Below are 22,046 nucleotides of genomic sequence, written 5' to 3'. Positions count from 1 at the left end.
ATAACTCTTTGAGATTATTTCCAACAATCTATTATAATCAACTATTGGATCTGCTTTTATCTGATATCTTTACATATATACTATCACTTTTTAATGACTTGGACAACTGGACATTTTTCCATTGTGTTTTAGTTTATGAAGTCAAACCTTTTGCCAGCAGAATAAGTGTTCTGTGTTTTAAGAAATTGAAGGAATTGTAATTTGATTTAATATGTATGCTTTTAATTTTGTATTTTCTTTCTTTGTGTATGTGTATATGTATAGGTTAAATGTATCTTTAGAATACAGTATGAAGAGGTATTATATATTCAAAGGCCTATTGAAGAAGATCGAAGAAAATTTTTCCAAGAACTTATTCTCCATCAGGCATCAATGGCACCACCACGAAGGAAGCATACTGGTAAGTTCCCAAAGCAATATAAGAAAAAAGACAGGATGGAATTAAGAAATACGCAGATCGTCAGTCTTGGTGGCAAACACCTTTACTCACTGTGCCATCTCACTGACCTAGATGGACGTGTTGAAAATGGCCATTGTGTATACCTGATCCAATTGAGAATTACATCTTTGTTAAAGTTTCATCAAGCACAACTTCCGATCTTTTGGTAGATTCTACATTCAACAACCCAAAAAGCCAAGGGGAAAAAGTTAGCATTTCAACTGTCTCAGTTATTTGAAGTACTTGGTACTTGAAATGGCAGGTTGTAAATAACAGAAGTTATTGATTACTTTGTGGACCAGGACAGGTTTGATAGTCAAAGAGGTGATGTTTTAGTTACTTTTTTCTGCTGTTACAAAATGCTGACAAAAATAACTTCAGGAGGGAAGGGTTTACTGTGGCTCACAGTTTAAGTAGACGCAGTCGGTCCCCAAGAGAAGAGCACCACAGTGGCGGGAGAGCGACACTGCTCACTGCTCTGCAGCCAGGAAGGCCAGTGGTGAGTGCTGGAGCAGTTTGTTTCCTCCTCCTGGGCCCAGTCCATGCAGTGCTGCTGCCCACATTCCAAGTGTCCACCCTCCTCGCTTACACCTCGCTAGACACTTCTCACACAGAACCAGAGGGGGATCAGTCCCGTTGACAGTGAAGTTGAACAGTCAGAGTGCTTTACTTGATAAGTTTTTAAAATATGTTTTTAGAATATATTATGTGGATTTGAAAGACTACCATTGCTTTGTTTTAAGCATTTTATTTTTCTTGGGTTTGGAGCCATAGTATTAAGGAAAAATAAAGAATTTGTTCCCTAGCTCTCTGAATTAGGGAAGCACCGCAGTCTAAGACATTGAAGAGGAATTTTTTTTCCCAACTTTTAAAGGTACATAAAAGATCAGGTCCTGTTCCTTAATATTTCAACCTTTATGAAGAAATAAACATTTTTGTTAAAATAATTTTAAGCCCATATTGCCTAGTTCTATTTTTTAAAAATGCCATTTTAATTAATTCTTTGAGAATTTCATATATGCACAAGTATATTTTTTAATATTTTCTTTTCTTTATTTATGAACATTGGTGTTTTGCCTGCATGTATGTATGTCCTTGTGAAGGTGTCGTGTCCCCTGAAATTGAGGTTACAGACATTTGTTACCTGCCGTGTGGGTGCTGGGAATTGTACCCAGGTCCTCTGGGAGAGCAGCTAGTGCTCTTAACTGCTGAGCCATCTCTCCAGCCCCAGCATAAAGTGTATTTGAATACTCCCTCCCACTCTTCGTCCAGCTCCTCCCAGAACCACTCCTTATCCCCTCACCCCCACCCCTTGTTCTTTACATGTCTGTCTCGTAATGGTTCTTGTAGGATACTAAATATTTTTCCCTTTCCTGTTATGTTGTTATATTTCCATAAATATCTACTTGTTTTATTTTTTGTTGTTTATGTGTTATGTTAGTATACCAAATATTTTACCTTGAAAACAGTTAATTTTACTCTTTTTTATACTCTTAGATAAGTATATTTTTAGTCCCATTGATGTGAATTTACTCATTCATTTTGTGATAGACTCATCTATAGCCCAGGCTAACCCTGAACTTAGGATCTTTCTGCTTCAGTTGTCTAAGTGCTGAGACTGAATCATGCCTGGCTTGGATGGATTCTCTGTTTTTTTTAAATGTTTTATTTTTCTTTATGTTTTAAATTCTCTACTTCTTGTGTATGTGCATGATGGACAACTTTGTGAAGTTAGTTACTTCCTTCTGCCTTTGTGTGGGTTCTGGGGATTGAATCAAGTCCTCAAGGCAAGCACTCCCTGCCCCCCAACCCCCATTGAGCCATCTTACTGCCTCTGCCTCACTATGTAGTCTAGGCTGGCCTTGAACTCATGATTGTCTTATACTGTCCTGAATGGTGGGATTACAGGTATGAGCCACCACTCTGGGTATATTTCTCCTTTTTGAGTTGCTTCATTGAGTTTCACTTTTCATGCTAAAGATTCATGAAAATACTTAGCGTTTGACTCCTGAGCTTTAGTATGAGGCCAGGAAAATAGAACAAAACTTTTTTGTCTCTATTAAAATTAAAAGCTTTATGGAAGCTGTGGTGTGTTTGTTTTGTTTTGTTTTATTTTAGGCATGATCTCAACTGTGTAGCTCTAGCTGGCCTCTAACTCACAGAGATCCACGTACCTCTGCCTCCCAGAGTGCTGGGATTAAAAGCGTGCGCTGCCACACCTGGCTTGAAAGATAATTTTTGTAATCCATACACCTGACAAAAAAGTGTAATGAAGACTGTGTGAACATCTCTTAGCACTTTACAGTAGAAAATAAAACATTTCAGTAATAAAATGGATAAATGATATACAGCACACAGGTGGTAAATAAACACATGAAAGAATTATATGTGGTGATAGAAATGTCTTATAACTTGGTAATTTTAACATCCTCCTCCTCCTTATGATATTATAGTTTTACAAGATTTCATCAGTGGATAAAATTGGATAAAGTTTGTATAAGATCTTCCTTTGTTATTTCCTTTTTAAAAAAACATAAAAATTACATTATTGTAATGAAATATAAAACACCCCACAGGTAGTTTAACAGCCACTCAAGCAAGCACTTTCACAGACCCAATGTCTATACATTCCAATGAACTACTGTATAAGAAAACAAGCAAAAAAAGTCCACAACAAATTTAAAATTAGAAAATAACTTTATATCTTTTTACAACCATGCATTCCTTTCTTCCTCATCACCTGATGCTACCCTTTCTTGTTCTTCTTTCTATGTCTTGTACCCACATGTACATTTGTTTTACATTAAAGGCTAGGATCCACATATGAGGGAGAACATGCAGTTTGTTTTTTTCTGAGATTGGATCACCTTGCTTAATATTATACAGTCTTGTCCATCTATATTGCCAGGAAAATCTTTAAAGGAATTAGAGGATATTGTCATTAGAAAATTAATGTCTTAAGAAGATGTTTAGTTTGTTTTAGGTACATAATGATATTATAGATTTTATATATGCTACTTCAGCCTGGGTTTCCAACTCTTCCACAACCTTAAATTTTAAGCTTTCTGCTCTGTTAGGCTGGAGAGATACCTTTGTAGTTAGGAACATGCTGTCCAAGCATGGAATTCAGAGTCCTAGCGCCCATGTACAAACTGGACATGGTCCAGTGCTGCCTGTAACCCTAGTGTGGAGGAGGTCAGTCTCACTGGAAAATGTAGGCTTAATCTTGAGTGAGAGACCCTGCCTTGAAGGGATGAGACTGAGAGTGATAGACACTGGTGCCTTTCTCTGGTCTAGACACATATGCACAGGTGTGCACCCCGAAATACAGATACATGCATACCTGTGGGTGCACACATAGTTTCTACTTGTCTTTTTCTTCTATCCTTGTAGGTATTATTCACAGTCCCTACTTGGGGTGCCCAAAACACATGGGGGTAGAATCTTAGAGGACTAGAGGGGGCTTATTGTGAGTTATCTTCTTATTCCCTTTTAATTTCCGTTTGAAGTTTTACTACTTGGGTGTTTATGGTTCTCATATACTTGTACTTTCTTTTTCTTTAAAGATTGTTTTGAGAGAATGCAAGAAGTCCAGTTGAGTTCTGGCTTGCCATGCTAAAGTCTTAACCCTTTTTCTTCTCTTTTTAGCTCTGTGTGCTATGGAAGTGCTCCCGCTTGCACTGCCGTCTCCTCCTCGTCAGTTGTCAGAGTCAGAAAAAAATCGGATGGAAGACCAGGAGGAAAATACATTAAGAGAGCTGCGGTTGTTTCTCAGGGATGTCACCAAGAGGCTGGCCACAGATAAACGCTTTAACATCTTCAGCAAACCGGTGGATATTGAAGAGGTCTTGTTTCAGTAGTGTGCAAACAGTGAAGTTGAACTGGCTAAAAGAAAAAAAAATATTGACATCTTTTTTGGAAGGAAAAAAGCAAAGGCATGGATGAATATTACCCCTAGCCTATAAAATTTTAATCCATGTGATAACTATCAGTGTCACCAGCAAACATCTGGTGACTTTTGAGTGGAATTAGTGACCAATTTGTATATGTCCTCTTAATTATTACTGCTATCTGTGATCACCTACTCTTCAGTTTAAGAGGAGGATTAAATTTACTTTTGTGAAATGTCCATAATAGACTATTTTTATTCCAGGATAAATCCTGCTTTTAAAAGTACATTGATATCAATGCATTGGTGCCAGTACTGGCATTTCCTTAACTGTTTGTATCTGTGAGAAGAGGCGGTAAAGCCTTTCCCTCACCTAGTCTTTCTGCTTTAGAAGGGCTTCTTGCTAAGTCACTGCTGGAAGTTAAGCACATCCCATGTACTTAAAATCTGTCCTCTCCAAAGATATTCTCTGCTCCCAATGGAAAATTCCTCATTTTGTATGTGTATTGTTCTGTGTAATTGTGGGAACTTGGTTTGTGATGGTGAGAAAAGGAATTTTCCATTTGGAATATATTAGAATGCCATCAATGAAAAAGAAAACAACTTTATCCTGGGATAATATAGTGTGGATGACCACAATATAATCTTTCCTGGCCTTCTCCTTATAGTTCAGACTCCATGTTTGAGCAGTTTTGGTGTTTTTAGTTCTTTTTTTTTTTTTTTTTTTTGTTGTCTCTAAAAATATTTGAATTATAAAATGATTCAAAGTTTAATGTTGTGTCCTAATTGTGAAATCTGTGTTTTTGGACCTGAGCAGATTCCTTTGGAACCATTACGTCATCTGTGACTGGGAAGAATGAGTTAGCGTTACATTTTTCCATTCAACAAGTCTGAAAATACACATCTTCCCTTCTTTTGGAATAAAGGGACTGTCAGAATTCTTATTTGAATGTTTATGTACAATGTGTAGCATTGTCCATTTGACTTTTTCAAAAAACATGCAAGGTCATTTTATTACTTTTTTAGTGTCACAGTTGAGGAAGTTTACTAGTGACATAGTCAAGTTTTGGAAGTTTTTTCAAATTTAAAGCCCATAGACTTTCTTTTAATTCGAGACAGAGTCTCATTATGAGACCTGAATGACTTTGAATTTGCAATCCTCCAGCTCCAAAATTTTGAGATTATAGGCATGCACTACCATGCTTGAAAGCCCACAGTCTTTCATCCTTTCCATCATAGCTACCTTCTGCCTTTTCCCACTGGAATAACAGGACATGTAAGACATGTAAGAAATGCTTTTAGCTTAAAAAAAAAACAAACCCACAATTTTTAGATAATATTTTTTTCCTTACAGTGTTTTCATTTGAAACTATCAGCTAATTTTAAAGATTGCTTTTTATGGTCCTAAGAACTGAGCCCAGGGTCTTACATGCTCAGCAAGGCTCCACCAAGCAAACTATACCCCAGCCCTAAAGGCTGTTAAAAGAAGAGCCAGCCTCCCATGCTTAGATGAACTGGTTTTCTTCTCGCTGAAGAAGCTTTTTTTTTCTCCTAATCACAGAATTTTGGCAGATTTCAATTGTCATCTATTTTTAAGAGAACATAACATAAGTGTTGTAAATCATGGTAAGGAAATGTAGAGGAATAGAAATGCTAACTAGGTGTAGGTAAAAATTTCAGTTAATGTTATGATCCTCTTTTCCATCTATTTTCATTCTGGTCTTGCTCTCAAAGCTGAAGCAGGAGTATCAGGGGGAGACTAGAAAAGGGAAAGTAAGAGAAAACCTGAGTGGTTTAAGACATAAAAGTGTATATTCAAATAGTGAATTAGAAGTGGCTAAAATCTATCAAATTGAAAGTCACCTGAAGGAAGCAAAACATTAAAAAGCATACTGAATTTAAAATTAAGCATGTGCTAAAATTTCATACTCTTAATAGTATAAAACTCCAAGTGCCTTTCTGTTTATAAACGTATAAACTTAAGGTCATCGGAAGCTGTATGTAAACAAACCTCCCTTTGAGAGAGTAGAAACTGTCCAGAAGTTGGTCCTAAGCTAGTTTTAGACATGGCTCAAGCTGCTTTCAGACCACAGTTCACTACTTGAGATTGCCACTTGAGAAAACAATAGACAGAGCTTGCTCATCCTTCCTTACTGGTTATGTGACATTAAAATGTAAAACTTACTAATATAAATCCTGACTGAATGTAGAGACAAGTCCAGCAAACCCTTTACAAGTTAGAAAAACAACTTATTTGACTCAAAATGTGTGTAATGACTCCAAAGGAGTAGAAAATACTTTCCATGAAATGGTTCACCTTATAATAGAGTTAAAAAAGAAAATTTTGTTGAAAAAATTAAAAACGCATACCAGAAATTCTCTAGTAGTATGAAAATCTCTGCTTTTATTTTCCTTTGTTTTTCTTTTTCTTGAGGTGACAACACTTACTGATGCTTATTGGGTACTTTACCCAAACATTCTCTTCTCAGATAAACCCAAAGGATTTAAAACCCAAAACTGACTGTTGGTTTCAGATTTCAAGATGAGCACCATGAAGCTTTTCATGGAAAGTATGTCAGATAGTAACTTCAGTAGAATAAATAGCCATAAATAGCACTGTCATTTTACTCTTCTATAGTTAACTACTTAAATTTAAGTTTTCTGTTTTCAATTTGTGCTTTTATGAACTAAAGCATATAAACAGCTAGATGTAATTTTCATTAAAGCGTCCTATTTGTTTTAGGTTTCAGATTATCTTGAAGTAATCAAAGAACCAATGGATTTATCAACAGTAATAACTAAAATTGATAAACATAATTATCTAACGGCTAAAGATTTCCTGCAAGATATTGACCTCATCTGTAGCAATGCTTTAGAATACAATCCAGACAAGGACCCTGGAGGTAAGGACACTTAGGGCAAGGTGCCAGTTTCGGCATTCAAGTGTGCCTGTTTTAAAAAGTAATAACCTACCTGGAAACACCATGCCTAAGCCAGAAGGTTTTATAGTTCTAGGCACTGTGTTTTTATGCAGGATTTACTTTCCATTTTCCTTTTAATTCTTATACTGAATTCTAATTTTGTTCAGACTGATGGAATAGTTAGCAAATGAACTTAACTTAAAATTTGTTTGTTTAGCCAATATTAGTAGTCATCAGTAGTCCACTAAACACAGAATTTTTAATTTATGGGAAGTCAGGATTGGATAAGTTTATATATCAAACTCTTTTTTAAAAAAAAGACACTGTATAGGATCACACTGTATAGCCCTGGCTTGCCTAGAGCTTGATAATGTAAACCAGGCTGGGCTCAGACTCACAAAGATCCTCTTGCCTCTGCCTCCTCAGTGCTGGAATTAGAGCATGCCATGCCCAGCCCTATGTATCAGAATTACCCTTCTGTATAGTGGAGGTATTCTTATATAATTTTATTTTACTCCTAATTCCATTCTATGCTTTCCAGAGGTGTCCATCCTTTTGACATAGTGACATGATGTTATCATCAAATGTGTTAGGTCAGATTTGTAGCTGTCCTGGAAATCATGTAGCTAATGGGCTGCAGGTTGAATATGCCTGTTAGTCTGCAGTTCCAACTCTTGTCATTGCCCTCCAGGGAGAAGCACTAAGAACATACCTATAGTTAAACAAGGTGGATTGGTTGTAAATAGAGATGATTTTTATAACAAGAATGTGTGTCATGGCAACCATTAAGGATTTGGTATTATGTTATGTAATGTTAGGGAAAGTGTGAGAAAGTGGGACTTAGCAGTGAATTGGATGTTGCTAGGTAGCCAGACTATTTTGTGATTAGGTAGTCTAAGAACCTAGGAAGTGAGCTGGTTGAGATAGCTCAGCAGGTAAAGGTGTCTTCTACCAAACCTGGAGACCTGAGTTTGATCCCTGGACCCCACGTGATAGGAGAGGATCTATTTCTGCAAATTGTCCTCCGAACTCCACATGCATGCAGCCATGTCTCCCCTACCTCAAATATTTTTAAGTAAGAGTGTGTGTGTGTGTGTGTGTGTGTGTGTGTGTGTACAGAATCAAGCAGCACTAACACCCCTAAGCAGGACATTGGTGTTAGTGAGAATAGGATTATGTGTGGTCATTCTTGTGCTTAGGACAGTGTTCATGTTTTGTTCTGTGCTTAGATGTAATTACAGAGTTGTCTTGTTTTTATTTGGCCCATCATGGTCACACAATGGCTTTGTGTGGTGCTGTTTTTAACACGAAAATTGAGATTAAGCTGATCATGCTGGGCTAACTCTCAGCTATCAGGATGTTTTTTCTTTTTTTTCTTCACTAGGTGATACACCAATTATTAAAGCATTTATGTAGGTTTTTGTTCTTTAAAGATACTATATCTGTATTTGAGAACAGTGGTTCTCAACTTAAGCCATGCAGCAGAATGACCTGGATTTCTCAGGTTTATATGAAATTACTTTTCACATGAATTTAGACCATAGTAATTGATAATATCCATTTCAGGTCCAGAAACAATAAATATTTACATAGTAGGGCTTGGTGGATACTAGTTCTTAATATTTGTGTTCAGGATATTTGCTTGCTACAGTTTTTGTTATTTGCTTTACTTTTAAACTCCTTTAAAATGGTTTATTTAATATATGAGTGTTGGCCTGAGTGTGTGTGTGTGTGTGTGTGTGTGTGTGTGTGTGTGTGTGTGTGTGTGTACTGTGTACATGCTTGGTGTCAGTGGAAGCCAGAAGAGAGTCAGAGCCCCTGGAAACTCAATTTACAGGTGGTTGTGAGCTGTCAGATGGGTGCTGGGAACCAAACCTGGGTCTTTCTACTAGAGCAGCCAGTGCTTTCAATTTAACCCTGGAGTCATCTCTCCGGCACCTGTAGTTTTTAATGATACATGCCTTAGAAAAACTATGAAAATAAGACAAAAAGTTAAATAATTTGCAATTCCATTACTTAATGTTTAAGGCTGAAGAATATATATGCACATTAGTTTCATTAAAATGATATGATTATTGTTAATTTTTTGTTAGTATATCTACTAAAGTGTTTTTATACAATATTTTTAATAGATGATTGTGCCTTGCTCATAGTTCATGTAACATGATTACCAATTGCATCCATTTTCCTGAAAATTACTTATTTCACTCTTCTTTGTGTATGAATGCAACTCCTTTGAGTGTATATTTTACATTTTCTCATCCATGTGATAGTATCTAGGCTGGTTCCAGTCTTGGCTACTGTGAACAGTGCTGCAGTAAGCATGGGTGTGCAATATACCCTTTGGGTATATGCCAAGGATAGGTTATGCTTGCGTCATATGGAAGTTCTACTTTTAGTTTACTTGAGAAACTATTGTATTGATGTATTTCATAGTGGTTGCACAGGTTTACATTCCTGCCAGTATTGTATAAGGGCTCCTCTTTACCCACATTGTAGCCAGGTTAGTAGAGACATTCTGAGTGGGTTGAGAGAAAAACTCAGTGTAGTTTTAATTCCCATTTCCCCGATGGCGAAGGATGTTGAACATTTTTTGTTTATCTTTTTTCTATAAAATTATGTAATTCTTACATATTTTTTTTCATTCCTCTAACATCTTTTGGAACTCTTACTAATGAGTAGATTTGTCCCACATTAAAAATTATATATAGATGTAATATAACTAAGGGCCTATTCCTGGACATATTAGATCTTTTAGTTCTTTTCCCCTCTTTTATAAATATGAATAAATATTTTTATAAAATGGCACATATCTGTAATTCCAGCAACTTAAGACTCTAAAAATAAGCCAGGTGTGGTGGTGTACGCCTTTGATCCCAGCACTCAGGAGGCAGAGGCAGGTGGATCTCTGAGTTCAAGGCCAGCCTGGTCTATAAAGCGAGTTCCAGGACAGCCAGAGCTGTTACACAGAGAAACCCTGTCTTGAAAAACCAAAAAAAAAAAAAAAAAAAAGACTCTGAAAATAAATAAATAAAGGGCTGGAGTGATTGAGAACTTTCCTAAAATGTGTGAGGCCCTAAATTTCATTCCTTATAGTACTTCCCAAATAAAAATTATATAGTTATGTGTGTATCTTCAGATTTTGTTAGGGCCACTGTTAACTAGTGCAGTAATTTGATGTCCATGAGGGTTTCTTATGTCATCCTGCACAGAATGGGTGGTAGGAAACAGGCGAATTTCAAGCTCCTTTTACCCCTTTCTTTGTCCCTCAGATGAGATCAGATGGGAGTGACTGCGTGTGGCTTTGACCTTGTGCCCTCAGCTTCTGGTGTGCGGTGTGGTGGGAATGTGCTATGACGTATGCTTCTGTCTATGCTGCTACTCTCTAGTTCTTTGATGGTCATCAAGTCAAGTTTCTAAATTGTAGTTTTCCCATTTATATAGTAGGGATAACAAGAGAATTTGTTACTTGGGGTTGTTGTAAGGATCAAATAAAAAAGTGTATTATGTTGAATGTTACGGCGTTGCCATTTTCCTATTGTTCAAAGTAAGTATGTCAAGCCCTTAGCCTAATTCCTTGAGTTGGAAGTATTCCTTACAGGTTGGCTGTTTATATTTATATTCTCTTTTGAGGAGTGGTGGGTTTCGAGACAGGGTTTCTCTGTGCAGCCCTGGCTGTCCTGAAACTGGCTTTGTAGACCAGGCTGGCCTCAAACTCACAGAGGTCCACCTGCCTCTGCCTCCCAAGTGCTGGATTAAAGGTGTGTGCTACCACTGCCTGGTTTGTTGTGGTTTGTTTGGTGTTCCATAGTAGCTCTGTACATATATGATCTAGGATGACCCCCAGTTTGTGTTTATTACAGTTCCAGGATCACACTTTAAATTTAAATATATTTGGAAACAAATCTAGGGACCATGAAAATAAGCCTAAATGCATGTTAGAGGAAGCTAGGTTAGGAAATAAATCCAATTTCCCACCAGATAATTTATTATAACCCTGTTGATATAAATACTAGTTTCAAGGAAGATGCAATGTTTTCTGATGTGATATTACCTTTTACTATAGAATGTGTTGGTTTACTAGAGGCCATGACTCTGTTTCACGGGTGGAGCTTATGTGGTATATTTGGGACTTTCCTCTGTTCCTTAAAGATAGATACAAAGAATGTATCAGGAATGTCTGCTGTGTTCACGCCCACCCCTCTTATATCTTTAGTTAACAAGAGAACATTTTTTTCTTAGCAGCTGAGCTACTTGTTATGTATTTTCCTATAAAACAACCTCAGGGTCTGTTGTGTAGCAAGTGGAAATTGCATAAATGTTGGATTACTTTTCAAGGTCCCATGAGTATTTAAATGTTTACAACGATCTGCTTGGCAGAACACATGGCCATTTGGGGGTATGGGGAAACTACTTATACAGAGAAAAGTCTTTGGAAGTTAAATATGGCTACATGTTTACCAGATTATCTCGCACGAGGATGATGTGGATGGAAATTAAATGTGAAGTGATGAGAAATTTAACTTGTAGCTTCTAAATGTGACCAGGGTGAGACATTTGACTCTAATCATTATCTTAGGGATAGGACATGATGAATTAAATTTGACCACTCTGTATTGTTAGTCTTATAATGCATCTTTACCTCACCTCTAGGACAATTCTTAGACCTATCATCATTTGACCAATTTTGCTGAAATTCATCCTTAATCTTACAGTCTTCACAGACTCCTAACATTTTGTGTCAATTGCCTGGGGTCAGAATTCCAAAGGCACTCATTTTTTGGACCTGTCTGTAGTCCGCTCAGTACATTTTCAACTTTGTCATAGTTGTACCTCATGAATTTCAGACTTAACCAAACTCACTTATATTTCTGTTAGTGCTTATGACTACCCTTCCCTAATTACTGAGCAGGGTACTTGATATATAAGGATGTCTGTGACACTTCTTACTCCTTGAGACAGAGATGTGTAACCTGTGTTAGTATTATGATAGATCAGAATATGACTCCTGGTTGGCAGATTTTGGTCTGTATGCCATTGTACTTACCTGCTAGGACTAACATACAAAATACGACAGACCAGGAGCACTAAGCATCCAAAGTTTTTTCTCAGTGTTGGAGGTGAATTATTAGTTCAAGATGAGTCAGTGAGTTTGATCTCTTCCCAAGAGCGCTCCTCACGGTTTACCACATAGCCTTCTCCCTGTAGCCTTTTCTCTGTCTGTGTGCATACCTCGTGTGTCCAGATTGTCTTGTACAAGGACATCAGGCACTGTAGATTATAACCTATCCTCTTTTTCACCTCATTACCTCTTTAGAATGGCTTATTCCCAAATACAGTCACATTCTGAAGTACATGTAAGTTTTGAGGGAGCCGGGCGGTGGTGGCGCACGCCTTTAATCCCAGCACTCGGGAGGCAGAGCCAGGCGGATCTCTGTGAGTTCGAGGCCAGCCTGGGCTACCAAGTGAGTTCCAGGAAAGGCGCAAAGCTACACAGAGAAACCCTGTCTCAAAAAAACCAAAAAAAAAAAAAAAAAAAAAAAAAAAATGTAAGTTTTGAGGGAATACAGTTCACCCTGTAACAGTTACATGTAACACAACCCCAACTGTCTAGAACTTTATTTTTTTTTTATTTTTAGAATATTTTTCTTTTTTCTTTAACATTTTCAGACGTGTACAATGTATCTTGATCATATCTACCCCTTCTCTTATGCCCTTTTCTAATCTCCTTGGGCACCAGACAGGAATATTGTGCACAAACATACATGTAGGCAAAAACACTCATATACGTCAGATAGAATAAATAAGCCTAAAAATAAGTACTAGTTATCCTCAAAAACTTACAATAGAGGAAATATGACAAAGATATGTATGCGATGAGAAGCATCAGAAATGGCTGAGAAAATTCTTGACCTAAAAAAAATATATTTTTTTTAACAAATAGTGCTGGAACAATTAGATATCAGTATGCAATCAAAATTCTCTGATCTATATATAAAAGTTGATTCAGTGGATCATATATAGAAATATAAGAGCTTAAACATATCCAAGACATTAAAACATAGCTCAGAATTTAGTAAACAGTAAATACCCCAATTTAAAAACAAAAGACTGGAGCTAGGCACAGGTCTTTAATACCACCACTTGGGAGGCAGAGGCAGATCTCTGTGAGTTCAAGGCCAGCCTGGTCTACAGAGCAAGTTCCAGGACAGCCAGGGACTCTTAAATAGAGAAACCCTGTCTCAAAAAACCAGCCAACCAACCAACCAACCAAACAAACAAACAAACAAAAAGACAGAGTTGGACCCACTTGCAAGGATGAGGCAGAAGAATTACTCTTGTAGAGGATCTGAGTTTGGTTCTCAGTTCCCACGTGGGGTGGCTCATAGCGGTCTGTAACTCCAGCTCTGAGGGAATCTGAGGGCACATGCAGATGTGCATATATACATAAATAAAATCAATCTTTTTGAAAAAAGACAGAGAAAATATAACAGATGCAGATTGAAAGAAGTCATTGTGGTTTTTTGGTCATTGATAGAATTGAGCCTGTGTTCGTGTGCTTGCATATCTCCATTGGGATATATTTTAAGCATCTTAAAACCAAAATGCCTAAAGCTAAATTCATTAAAAGTAATCTCTAACTTTTCCCTTCTTTCTTCCTCTGTCCATTCCATGTTTGTGTGTGTGTGTGTGTGTGTGTGTGTGTGTGTGTGTGTGTGTGTATCTTTATAAATGGCACTTCCCTCTCTCCCTTTCCCCTTTTGGATACAAGAAGCTAGAGAATTACCTTTGATATTTATCAGCCCCCTCATCTACTTTGTCACCCTCTCCTGTGGTTGAGAGTCCGTTTCAGATCTCTAATCTCTTTTCATCACTCTACTTCCAGTTGTGCTCTCTCTCACTTCCTTAAAGAGCTTTGTGATTATGCTTCTGGATTGTATCTTAATCCCTCTAATCCAGTCTCTAGATAACAGCCAGGATGGGATTTTGAAGATGTAAATTTGAGTCATGTTACTTCCTTGTTCATGGCTTTTTAGTGACCTTTTATTGCTTGTAGGGTACATTTTGAACTCTTTGGCTATTGGGTTCTCTCCACCAGGTAACATTTCAGTTTCACTAACTGCCCTAGCTCTTGGACTTGACACAGTCTGTACCTGCAGTGGTTCCCCTCCTCTGTCTGCCACTCCAAAGCTTGTTCACACCCGCCCATGTGCCTCTCCTTGAGAGGCTCCTCAGAACTTAGGTGAAATTTGACTTTTCTTCATAGTCATCAGTCAGATTGGCATTTTGTATTTTTGTTGTTACTTGTTTTGTCTTTTGAGGGAGAAGGCTTTTTATGTATGAGATTCTTATTTTAAAGACTGTCTCTCTGTGTGTACGTATCTATGTGGGTGTGTGCATGTGTGTGCTTGTGTCTGCAGAGGCCAGAAGAGGGTATCCAATTCTCTGGAGCCAGAGTTTCAGGTGGCTGTGAGCTCCCTGAAATGGGCCTAGGACTGAACTCTGGTCCTGGAATAGCAGCAGCAAGCACTCTTCCCCTCTCCAGCTGAGATATTATTTAATGATACTTTCCTATATAGTCTGAAAATTGTAATTTTGTTGGAACCGTGTCTGATTTTTTTTGTGTGTGTGAGGGGGTACCTCTGTGTAATTGTTACTTCAGTTTTTCTAGTATTGTGGATAGTGTTTGTTGAATGAATATTTAGAGAACATATAAGAAATGTACCAGTGCTGCACATGTGCTGTTTGTTTTTATAAGATTTCCACAGTAAGCTATAATCATAAGTGTTATAAATAAAAGATATACTTTATGCCTTTACTGCAGAGAGAAAAGTAAATATTTGTTTTGGTTTTATTCTTTTTTTTTTTTTTTTTTTTTGGTTTTTCGAGACAGGGTTTCTCTGTGTAGTTTTGCGCCCTTTCTGGAACTCACTTTGTAGCCCAGGCTGGCCTCGAACTCACAGAGATCCGCCTGCCTCTGCCTCCCGAGTGCTGGGATTAAAGGCGTGCGCCACCACTGCCCGGCGGTTTTATTCTTGAGATAGGGTCTCATGTTGCCTACACTGGGTTGGAACTTGTTGCATAGCAGAAAATAACCTTGAATGGATCCTCCTGCTTTTCCCTTAGAGGTGTGAGCCACCATGCCAGGCTCAGACTGTTCTAAGTTATCTTGCATTTTTCTGTTTTTTCACATCTGGAGCCCCGGAACTCCAGAGAGCACCACTGACATTGCATTGTTCATGATCCAGTCTTTCCTATGACCTGTGAGGGAGACAGTGTTTATAGTGTCCCCTTAGCTGTGGTGACACCTAGAACCCTGGGTGCTTCTCTCTGCCTCTGCCCACCAATGTTGTGCTTTGGGCTTTGTTTGTTGCTGTGTTTCTCAGACAAGATCATGCTGTGAAGTAGCTAGGGCTTCTTGGAATTGGTGGTCCAAGTGCTGGGGTTATAGATGTATACTGTGACATTTGGCTTTGCCTAATAGTCTTGCATACTTTAGATTGGGTAGTTTTTCTGCATTTATCTGGTTTTGTCACATTTTACATGAAAGCTCCCTTACTCAGAATATTTTGTGTTCTTTAGCACAATTTTGACTAGCTGTTCTGGTTTAAAAAATAATGATCTTTTAGTTGTATTTGTGTGTGGGGAGGGGGGCGCACATGCCATGCTTAGTGTGAGGGTGTCAGAGGATCACTTTGGGGAGTTGGTTCTCTTCTACCTTTACATGGGTCCCAGGGATAGAAGTCAGGTTGCCAAGCTCCAGCAAATGCATTGTCCACTGAGCTCTCTCACTGGCCCTTGAGTCCCTGGTATTCATCTGCAGCAACTCTGGGGCATAGAGCATATCCCCAATTCTTTGAAAATTATATTTTATTTTTAGAAAGTAAAAATAAAACCATATTTTGAAGTAATGATTTAATAGAGTATTTTGAGATCTTAAAAGTCCAATTTTCTAAGCTATTGATAGAATAGCTCATATTTTTACCCACCTCTTCAATGATTCTTTTCTTACCTAAACATGGGTTTATAATTTAAATGTTTGTATCTTTTACTTTTCAAGGCATTCTGAGTTAATTTTATTCCATTCTTATCTAAAATAAATTTATGCCAACTTTTTTTAACAGACAAAATTATTAGGCACAGAGCTTGTACCCTGAAGGACACTGCACATGCCATCATTGCTGCTGAACTGGACCCAGAATTTAATAAACTCTGTGAAGAAATTAAGGAAGCAAGAATAAAAAGAGGTAAGTTCTCTGTTCATTTTATTCATCCTCCTGTGACACGGGACACCAGAATGTACTCTTTGTCTCCACTAACAACCTCATACTAATTTTTGATACTAACATGGGTCATGTAAATTCTAAAGGATATTTCAAAACTTCACCTGTGAAAGTTTGAGTGCAATGGTGCATGTTAAAGAGTAAAGTATTAGTGAAATTTCTTAAATGATTTACATATTATATCTGCATTTATAGCTGAAGAGATTTTAGTTTTCATCATTTCACATCTAATACCAGTACTTAAACTTTTTGTATAAATATTTTCCCCAGTGTGTTAACACTTATCTGTAATTTTTTTTAAAAGATTTATTTATTTATTATGTATGCAATGTTCTGCCTGCATGTGTCCCTGCAGACCAGAAGAGGGCACCAGATCTCATCACAAGTGGTTGTGAGCCACCATGTGGTTGCTGGGAATTGAACTCAGGACCTCTAGAAGAGCAATCAGTGCTCTTAACCACTGAGCCATCTCTCCAGCCCATCTGTAATTTTTTAATTAGAGACACAAATAAGCATATGGTCTGTTTATTGGCTGTACAGCTGTGTCCTAGAGGAACTTCAGTAGGAGGGAGAGGAATGCCAGTGGCAGAAGAAAGAGCCCATCGACTTCAAGCAGTGGAATTGGTTAGATCACTTTAGCGGCAAGAAATAACATGTTCTCAGTGTTTTAGGAAAATGAAAGATTGAGTTAAAAGCTGTGAGAGCTATGTTTCAGTTTCCACAGAGGCAAACATAGATTTGCTGGATTATCCAGTAGTTCTCTTCCTTGGAATCTATCCAAGCAAAATGAATATGTGCCCACATGAAACATGTACGTGAATGTTCATAGGGGTGTTATTTATTCATAATAAATAAAAACTGGAAAAATACAAATGTCTATCACCTGGTTAATGAGTAGCAAAGCATAGTGCATCCTAGTCCATATTACTCAGTGAAGTACTAATATAAAATGATATAGGACTTAAAAACAGTGCTACATGGAATAAGGCAGTATGAAAGACCATCTATTGAATGTTGTCCTCCCGTATAAAGTGGCAAGTATGTTGATAACCATTCAGTAGTGGCTGTCTGGGACAGCCATAGATTTCTATGGGCGACTACAAAATGGACATTTGCTAAAAAAAATTTTATGTTTAAAATAGGTGGTTTTTGTGTTATATAAATTGTATTTCAGTAAGACTCCTAGGGAAAAAGGTAGTGAAACAATATGCATTTTAATTAATGAAGAGTGGAGCTAAACAAGATCATCATATGAGTGATGCACGTGTAGAGAATACTTTGTGGGATTGGCCTGCCAGCCTGCCTGCCTACCTTCTCTTTCTTCTTTTCTTTCTTTCTGAGAATTGTTCTCATATAGTTCAGGTTGTCCTCAAATTCACTGTGTAGCCAAGAATAACATTATCTTCTCTACCTCCTAAAAACTGGGATTACAGACCTGTGCTACCACACCCAGTTCATACAATACTGGGGATCAAAACCATGACTTGGTATATACTAGGCAAACACTGCCAACCTGAGCTATATCCCTAGCCTAGTAGAGGGTGCTTTGAAGGGAAAGAATGTTGCAAGTTGAATGAATGAGTATATACCAATTCTGCCAGTCAAAATAGGGAACATATTAAAAAAAAAACTGTTTGTGTATATGTACAGATGAACCAGTTATCTTTAATTTGACCTATTTTTAGGATACCTGGTTGGAGATATCAGGTAGGCAGATAGAAATATGGCTAGTAGGCTAGAGATCTTTGAACTAAAGAGATATATTATATAACATCATTTAAAACCACACACAGTGGTAGTGGCGCATGCCTTTAATCCCAGCATTTGGGAGGCAGAGGCAGGTGGATTTCTGTGAGTCCCAGGCCAACCTGGTCTACAAAATAAGTTCCAGGACAGCCAAGGCTGCACAGAGACCCTGTCTCAAAAAACCACAATACAGCCGGGCGGTGGTGGCGCACGCCTTTAATCCCAGCACTCGGGAGGCAGAGCCAGGCGGATCTCTGTGAGTTCGAGGCCAGCCTGGTCTCCAAAGCGAGTTCCAGGAAAGGCGCAAAGCTACACAGAGAAACCCTGTCTCGAAAAAACAAAAACAAAAAAAACAAACAAACAAAAAAAAAAACCCACAATACATACATATGTATGTACTATACACACAAAGGATGCTTCTTGTAGATCAGAATTAGAAGCTAGGTTATTGAGAGAGCTGTGAGAAGCACTAGCACTTAAGATCACAGGGAAGAAAAGATTCTAGTGAAGAAAATTGAGATGGAATGGTTACTCTTCAGAAGATAGTGCTAGGAAGTGAAACCTAGGGCATTGTGGTGTGACAGGCAGCAAGCCAGGTTGAAACTGTTCATGAGAATGTAGTTTAGTGACCCTGTACACTTACTGTACATTCTAAGATAGTAGAGATCACGACTTTTAAACAATATACAGCCTTATTATTCCACAGTCATATTGTGAAATGTTTCTCTTTTGAAATTAAAATGAGTGAAAATAAAGCTCCTTTGAGCATTAGGATAAGCATGGCCTGCCAGGTATTTTTGTTCTTACGATTTTAGTGTCAAGTTACTTCCCCATCTTAAAACAAAAGACAGTAATTTCAGCAGAATTACAAACTGTCTAGGTATAATTAATGACTTTTAAACTCAGTTTTATATTTCAGATTTTTTAAAAACTTTGTTGGTTTATGCATCTGGGAACATAAATAGGTATTGCTTATCTGCTGCTTGCAGGCTTATCAGTAACAGCAGAACAAATAACTCCTCATGGCACTGGTGCCCGTAAGACAGAGACTAGAGTGGAAGAGGCATTTCGGCACAAACAAAGAAACCCAATGGATGTCTGGCACAACTCTGCAAATAAGTGTGCATGTGAGTATTTGTGAGCATGTTGGCCAATAGTGGCAATAGCTGAAACGTGCTAGGATCGTCCACAAAACAACACTGCCCTTTGTCCATAGCTCTTTAATCCTGTCTTCCCAGAGAAGAGCTTGTTCAGAATGAGAATTCTGTCTTTTGCCTTGTTTGCTATTTTTTATGCTTTTTTTTTTTGATAACTGAAACACTTGAAACATTTTCAGTATTAAACACTGGATTTTGGATAGAGAAATGGAGGCAACAGATTTTGTCCCCTAGTCCTTATTTCCCACTCCTTGCATGATATGCAGGATGTTCTATTTGTAGTTAGAAGTACAACGAGAATCATGTGGAAATGGATGGTTTGACGATAGGAAGTTTGCTCCTTTAAGGGATTATTTTATGCTGAGTTTAATAAATCCAAGCAGCCTAATTTGTCTTAGCTTTGTGCGATCTATTTAGAAGGAAAATTTAGTTTCTAGATCTTCATAAAAACTTACTCTTATTGTTCAATTGTATTTCTGAAAGACAAATGTTAATAAACCTAACATCTTCCTGATGTAGTCTTCATGTTTCATTAAAGATAGCTTGCCTGGAAAGATACATGATGTTCTTCTGGCCTAAATATGATGACATTGCTCTGTCAACAAAGCTGGCCATACCATGCTCTTTACTAAATGATAGTGAATTTGAAGGAATGAATCATACCCACTTTTAAACAATACAGTATTTTTATTAATTCTTCCAGGATTTCATACAATATTGTTTGACTGTATTTACCCATTCCTCCTCTTAATTCCTTCCAGATCCATTCCTTATTCCCAACCCCTCCCAACTTCATGTCCTCTTTAAAAGTCAATTTATACTGGGTATGGGGTTATCCACTGGAGCACGGGGGAACCCACCAGAGACTACACCCTTAAAAACCCAGCTCCTCCTCTTCCAGAGGATAGCAACTGTCAGTAGCTCCTCAATTAGGGATGGGGCTCTTGAGTTAGTTCCTCCTGCCTCTTTGCTACATACAGTGTTGTGTGGCTTCACATTGTACAGACAACACCGCTGCTGTGAGATGAGTACGATGGCCCTGGCATGTCCAGAAGACACTGTTTTGCTCTGGTCCTCCCTGACCTCTGGCTCTTACAACCTTTCCACCTTCTCTTGTGCAATGGTCTCTGAGCTGGGGGGTTGACAGGGGCAAGTAAGTAGAGAATTGATACAAATGTGACATCTGTGCCCGAGTACAATACTGGTACTTATGCACTTTGATCAACTGTAAATTTCTGTGTTAACCATCAGCTGCACAAAGAAACTTCTCTAATGAGGTTGGAGAGCTGCTCATACCCGTTTTAAAAAGCCTTGACCTCTTTGAATAAGTAACATTCATATGGAGCAAGTTTGAAAAAGGATTTCATGATGCATTTAGTTGCTCTGAAACCACTACCTAGGCTATTGGCTGAGTCGTATCTCAGATTGGGTTCCAGTGTGTAACATTGTACTCTCACTTAAACTTTGAAATCCTGTACGTCTCTGCATTATACTAATGTCTACTAACGAGAATATATTGAATATTCACTTGAAGAAGTTTTGGCTGGGGCAGGCAAGATGGCTTAGCAGACAAAGGTGCTTTCTGGGCAAGCCTGATACTGGAATTTGATTTCCAGAACCCATAGGAAGGGAGGAGAAAAGGAAGACCCTTTAAAATCTGCAGTGGGGTTTTGTTTTCTCTTACCAGTAGATGGCACATGTGACACACCGTCTGTCTGGTTTAGGTTAACATAGAGCTTAACTAAATGTCCCAAGGGACAGTGGGCTTTCTAAGGTCTCGGCTTTGGAAACAGGCTCAGTGGTGCAATAAAAACTGACTTTAAAAGTTGTGTCCCTAAATGAGTGTTTCAATGGAGCCCCCTAGGTAAATAAAAACGTGGTAAGTTAAGGATTCTGTCTACTATGTACATATGTACGATACCACATGGTCCATACTGTGAAGATGTGTCCACCCAAACTAAAAGTTGTATTTCTGTGGTGCTTTTCCGATCAGTTTCTTTTACTTTTCTAAAATCCTGCCATTAGAAGTAATGATACTAGGTCCCAAAGAATACGAACATGTTCTCTTTTTCCTTTCTCAATGTTATTTTTATTCATTGAGAATTTCATACAATGAACTTTGAAAATATTAACCCCTCTCCCCCAACTCCTCCTGCAACCACTCTTTCCACCTTTCCACCCTTCCTACTCAACTTTGAGTTCATACCCCCAACCCCCAATGCCGTGGATTTCAGTTTGAATGACTTAGCTAGTTTTTGGAGTGGGGTCTACACACTCTCTCTTATTAACCAGTGTGAAAGAATAAAAAGTATACTTGCTTCAGTGAACTTCTGGACTTGGTGTAGTGTGCTACATATAAAGAATTGAACAGAGCTCAGGCTTTTCTTGCTCTGGAGTTCCATGGCTTAAAAAGTAGAGTGAGAATTAGTAATAATTTTTGGTTTCATGGCTGAAAATTAGACTGGTTAATGTTGAGAGTTAGTTGACACAGTGACAGCCTTACATCTACCTTTGGAACAAAATGGCCATCTTTTTTTCATTCCAGTGATTGTTGTAGATGCCTGTCACCTGAGCTTTTGTATCAGCTTTTAATATTAGACTAATATAGAT

The 22,046-nt window shown here is 38.0% G+C and overlaps 1 protein-coding gene across 2 annotated transcripts in view; it reads left to right on the top strand.

Annotated features, from left to right (window-relative positions):
• Atad2b (ATPase family AAA domain containing 2B) overlaps positions 1–22,046 on the top strand; it is a 137,304-nt gene that overhangs the window by 95,370 nt on the left and 19,888 nt on the right. The window contains exons 20-24 of one of the 2 annotated variants that reach the window (XM_052745964.1): positions 265–400; positions 4,088–4,269; positions 7,072–7,231; positions 16,375–16,497; positions 19,269–19,406. In XM_052745964.1, coding sequence (XP_052601924.1) covers positions 265–400; positions 4,088–4,269; positions 7,072–7,231; positions 16,375–16,497; positions 19,269–19,406 — 739 coding nt within the window. Of the gene's footprint in view, positions 1–264; positions 401–4,087; positions 4,285–7,071; positions 7,232–16,374; positions 16,498–19,268; positions 19,407–22,046 lie in introns of both variants that reach the window. The other variant, XM_052745963.1, reaches the window with a different exon arrangement.

This window comes from Peromyscus californicus, unplaced genomic scaffold (genome assembly GCF_007827085.1).
Source record: "Peromyscus californicus insignis strain IS unplaced genomic scaffold, ASM782708v3 Scaffold_1__1_contigs__length_55948999, whole genome shotgun sequence".
Classification (NCBI taxonomy): domain Eukaryota; kingdom Metazoa; phylum Chordata; class Mammalia; order Rodentia; family Cricetidae; genus Peromyscus; species Peromyscus californicus.
Note: the sequence above shows the minus strand (reverse complement) of the source record. Positions and strands in the feature narration are given on the sequence as shown.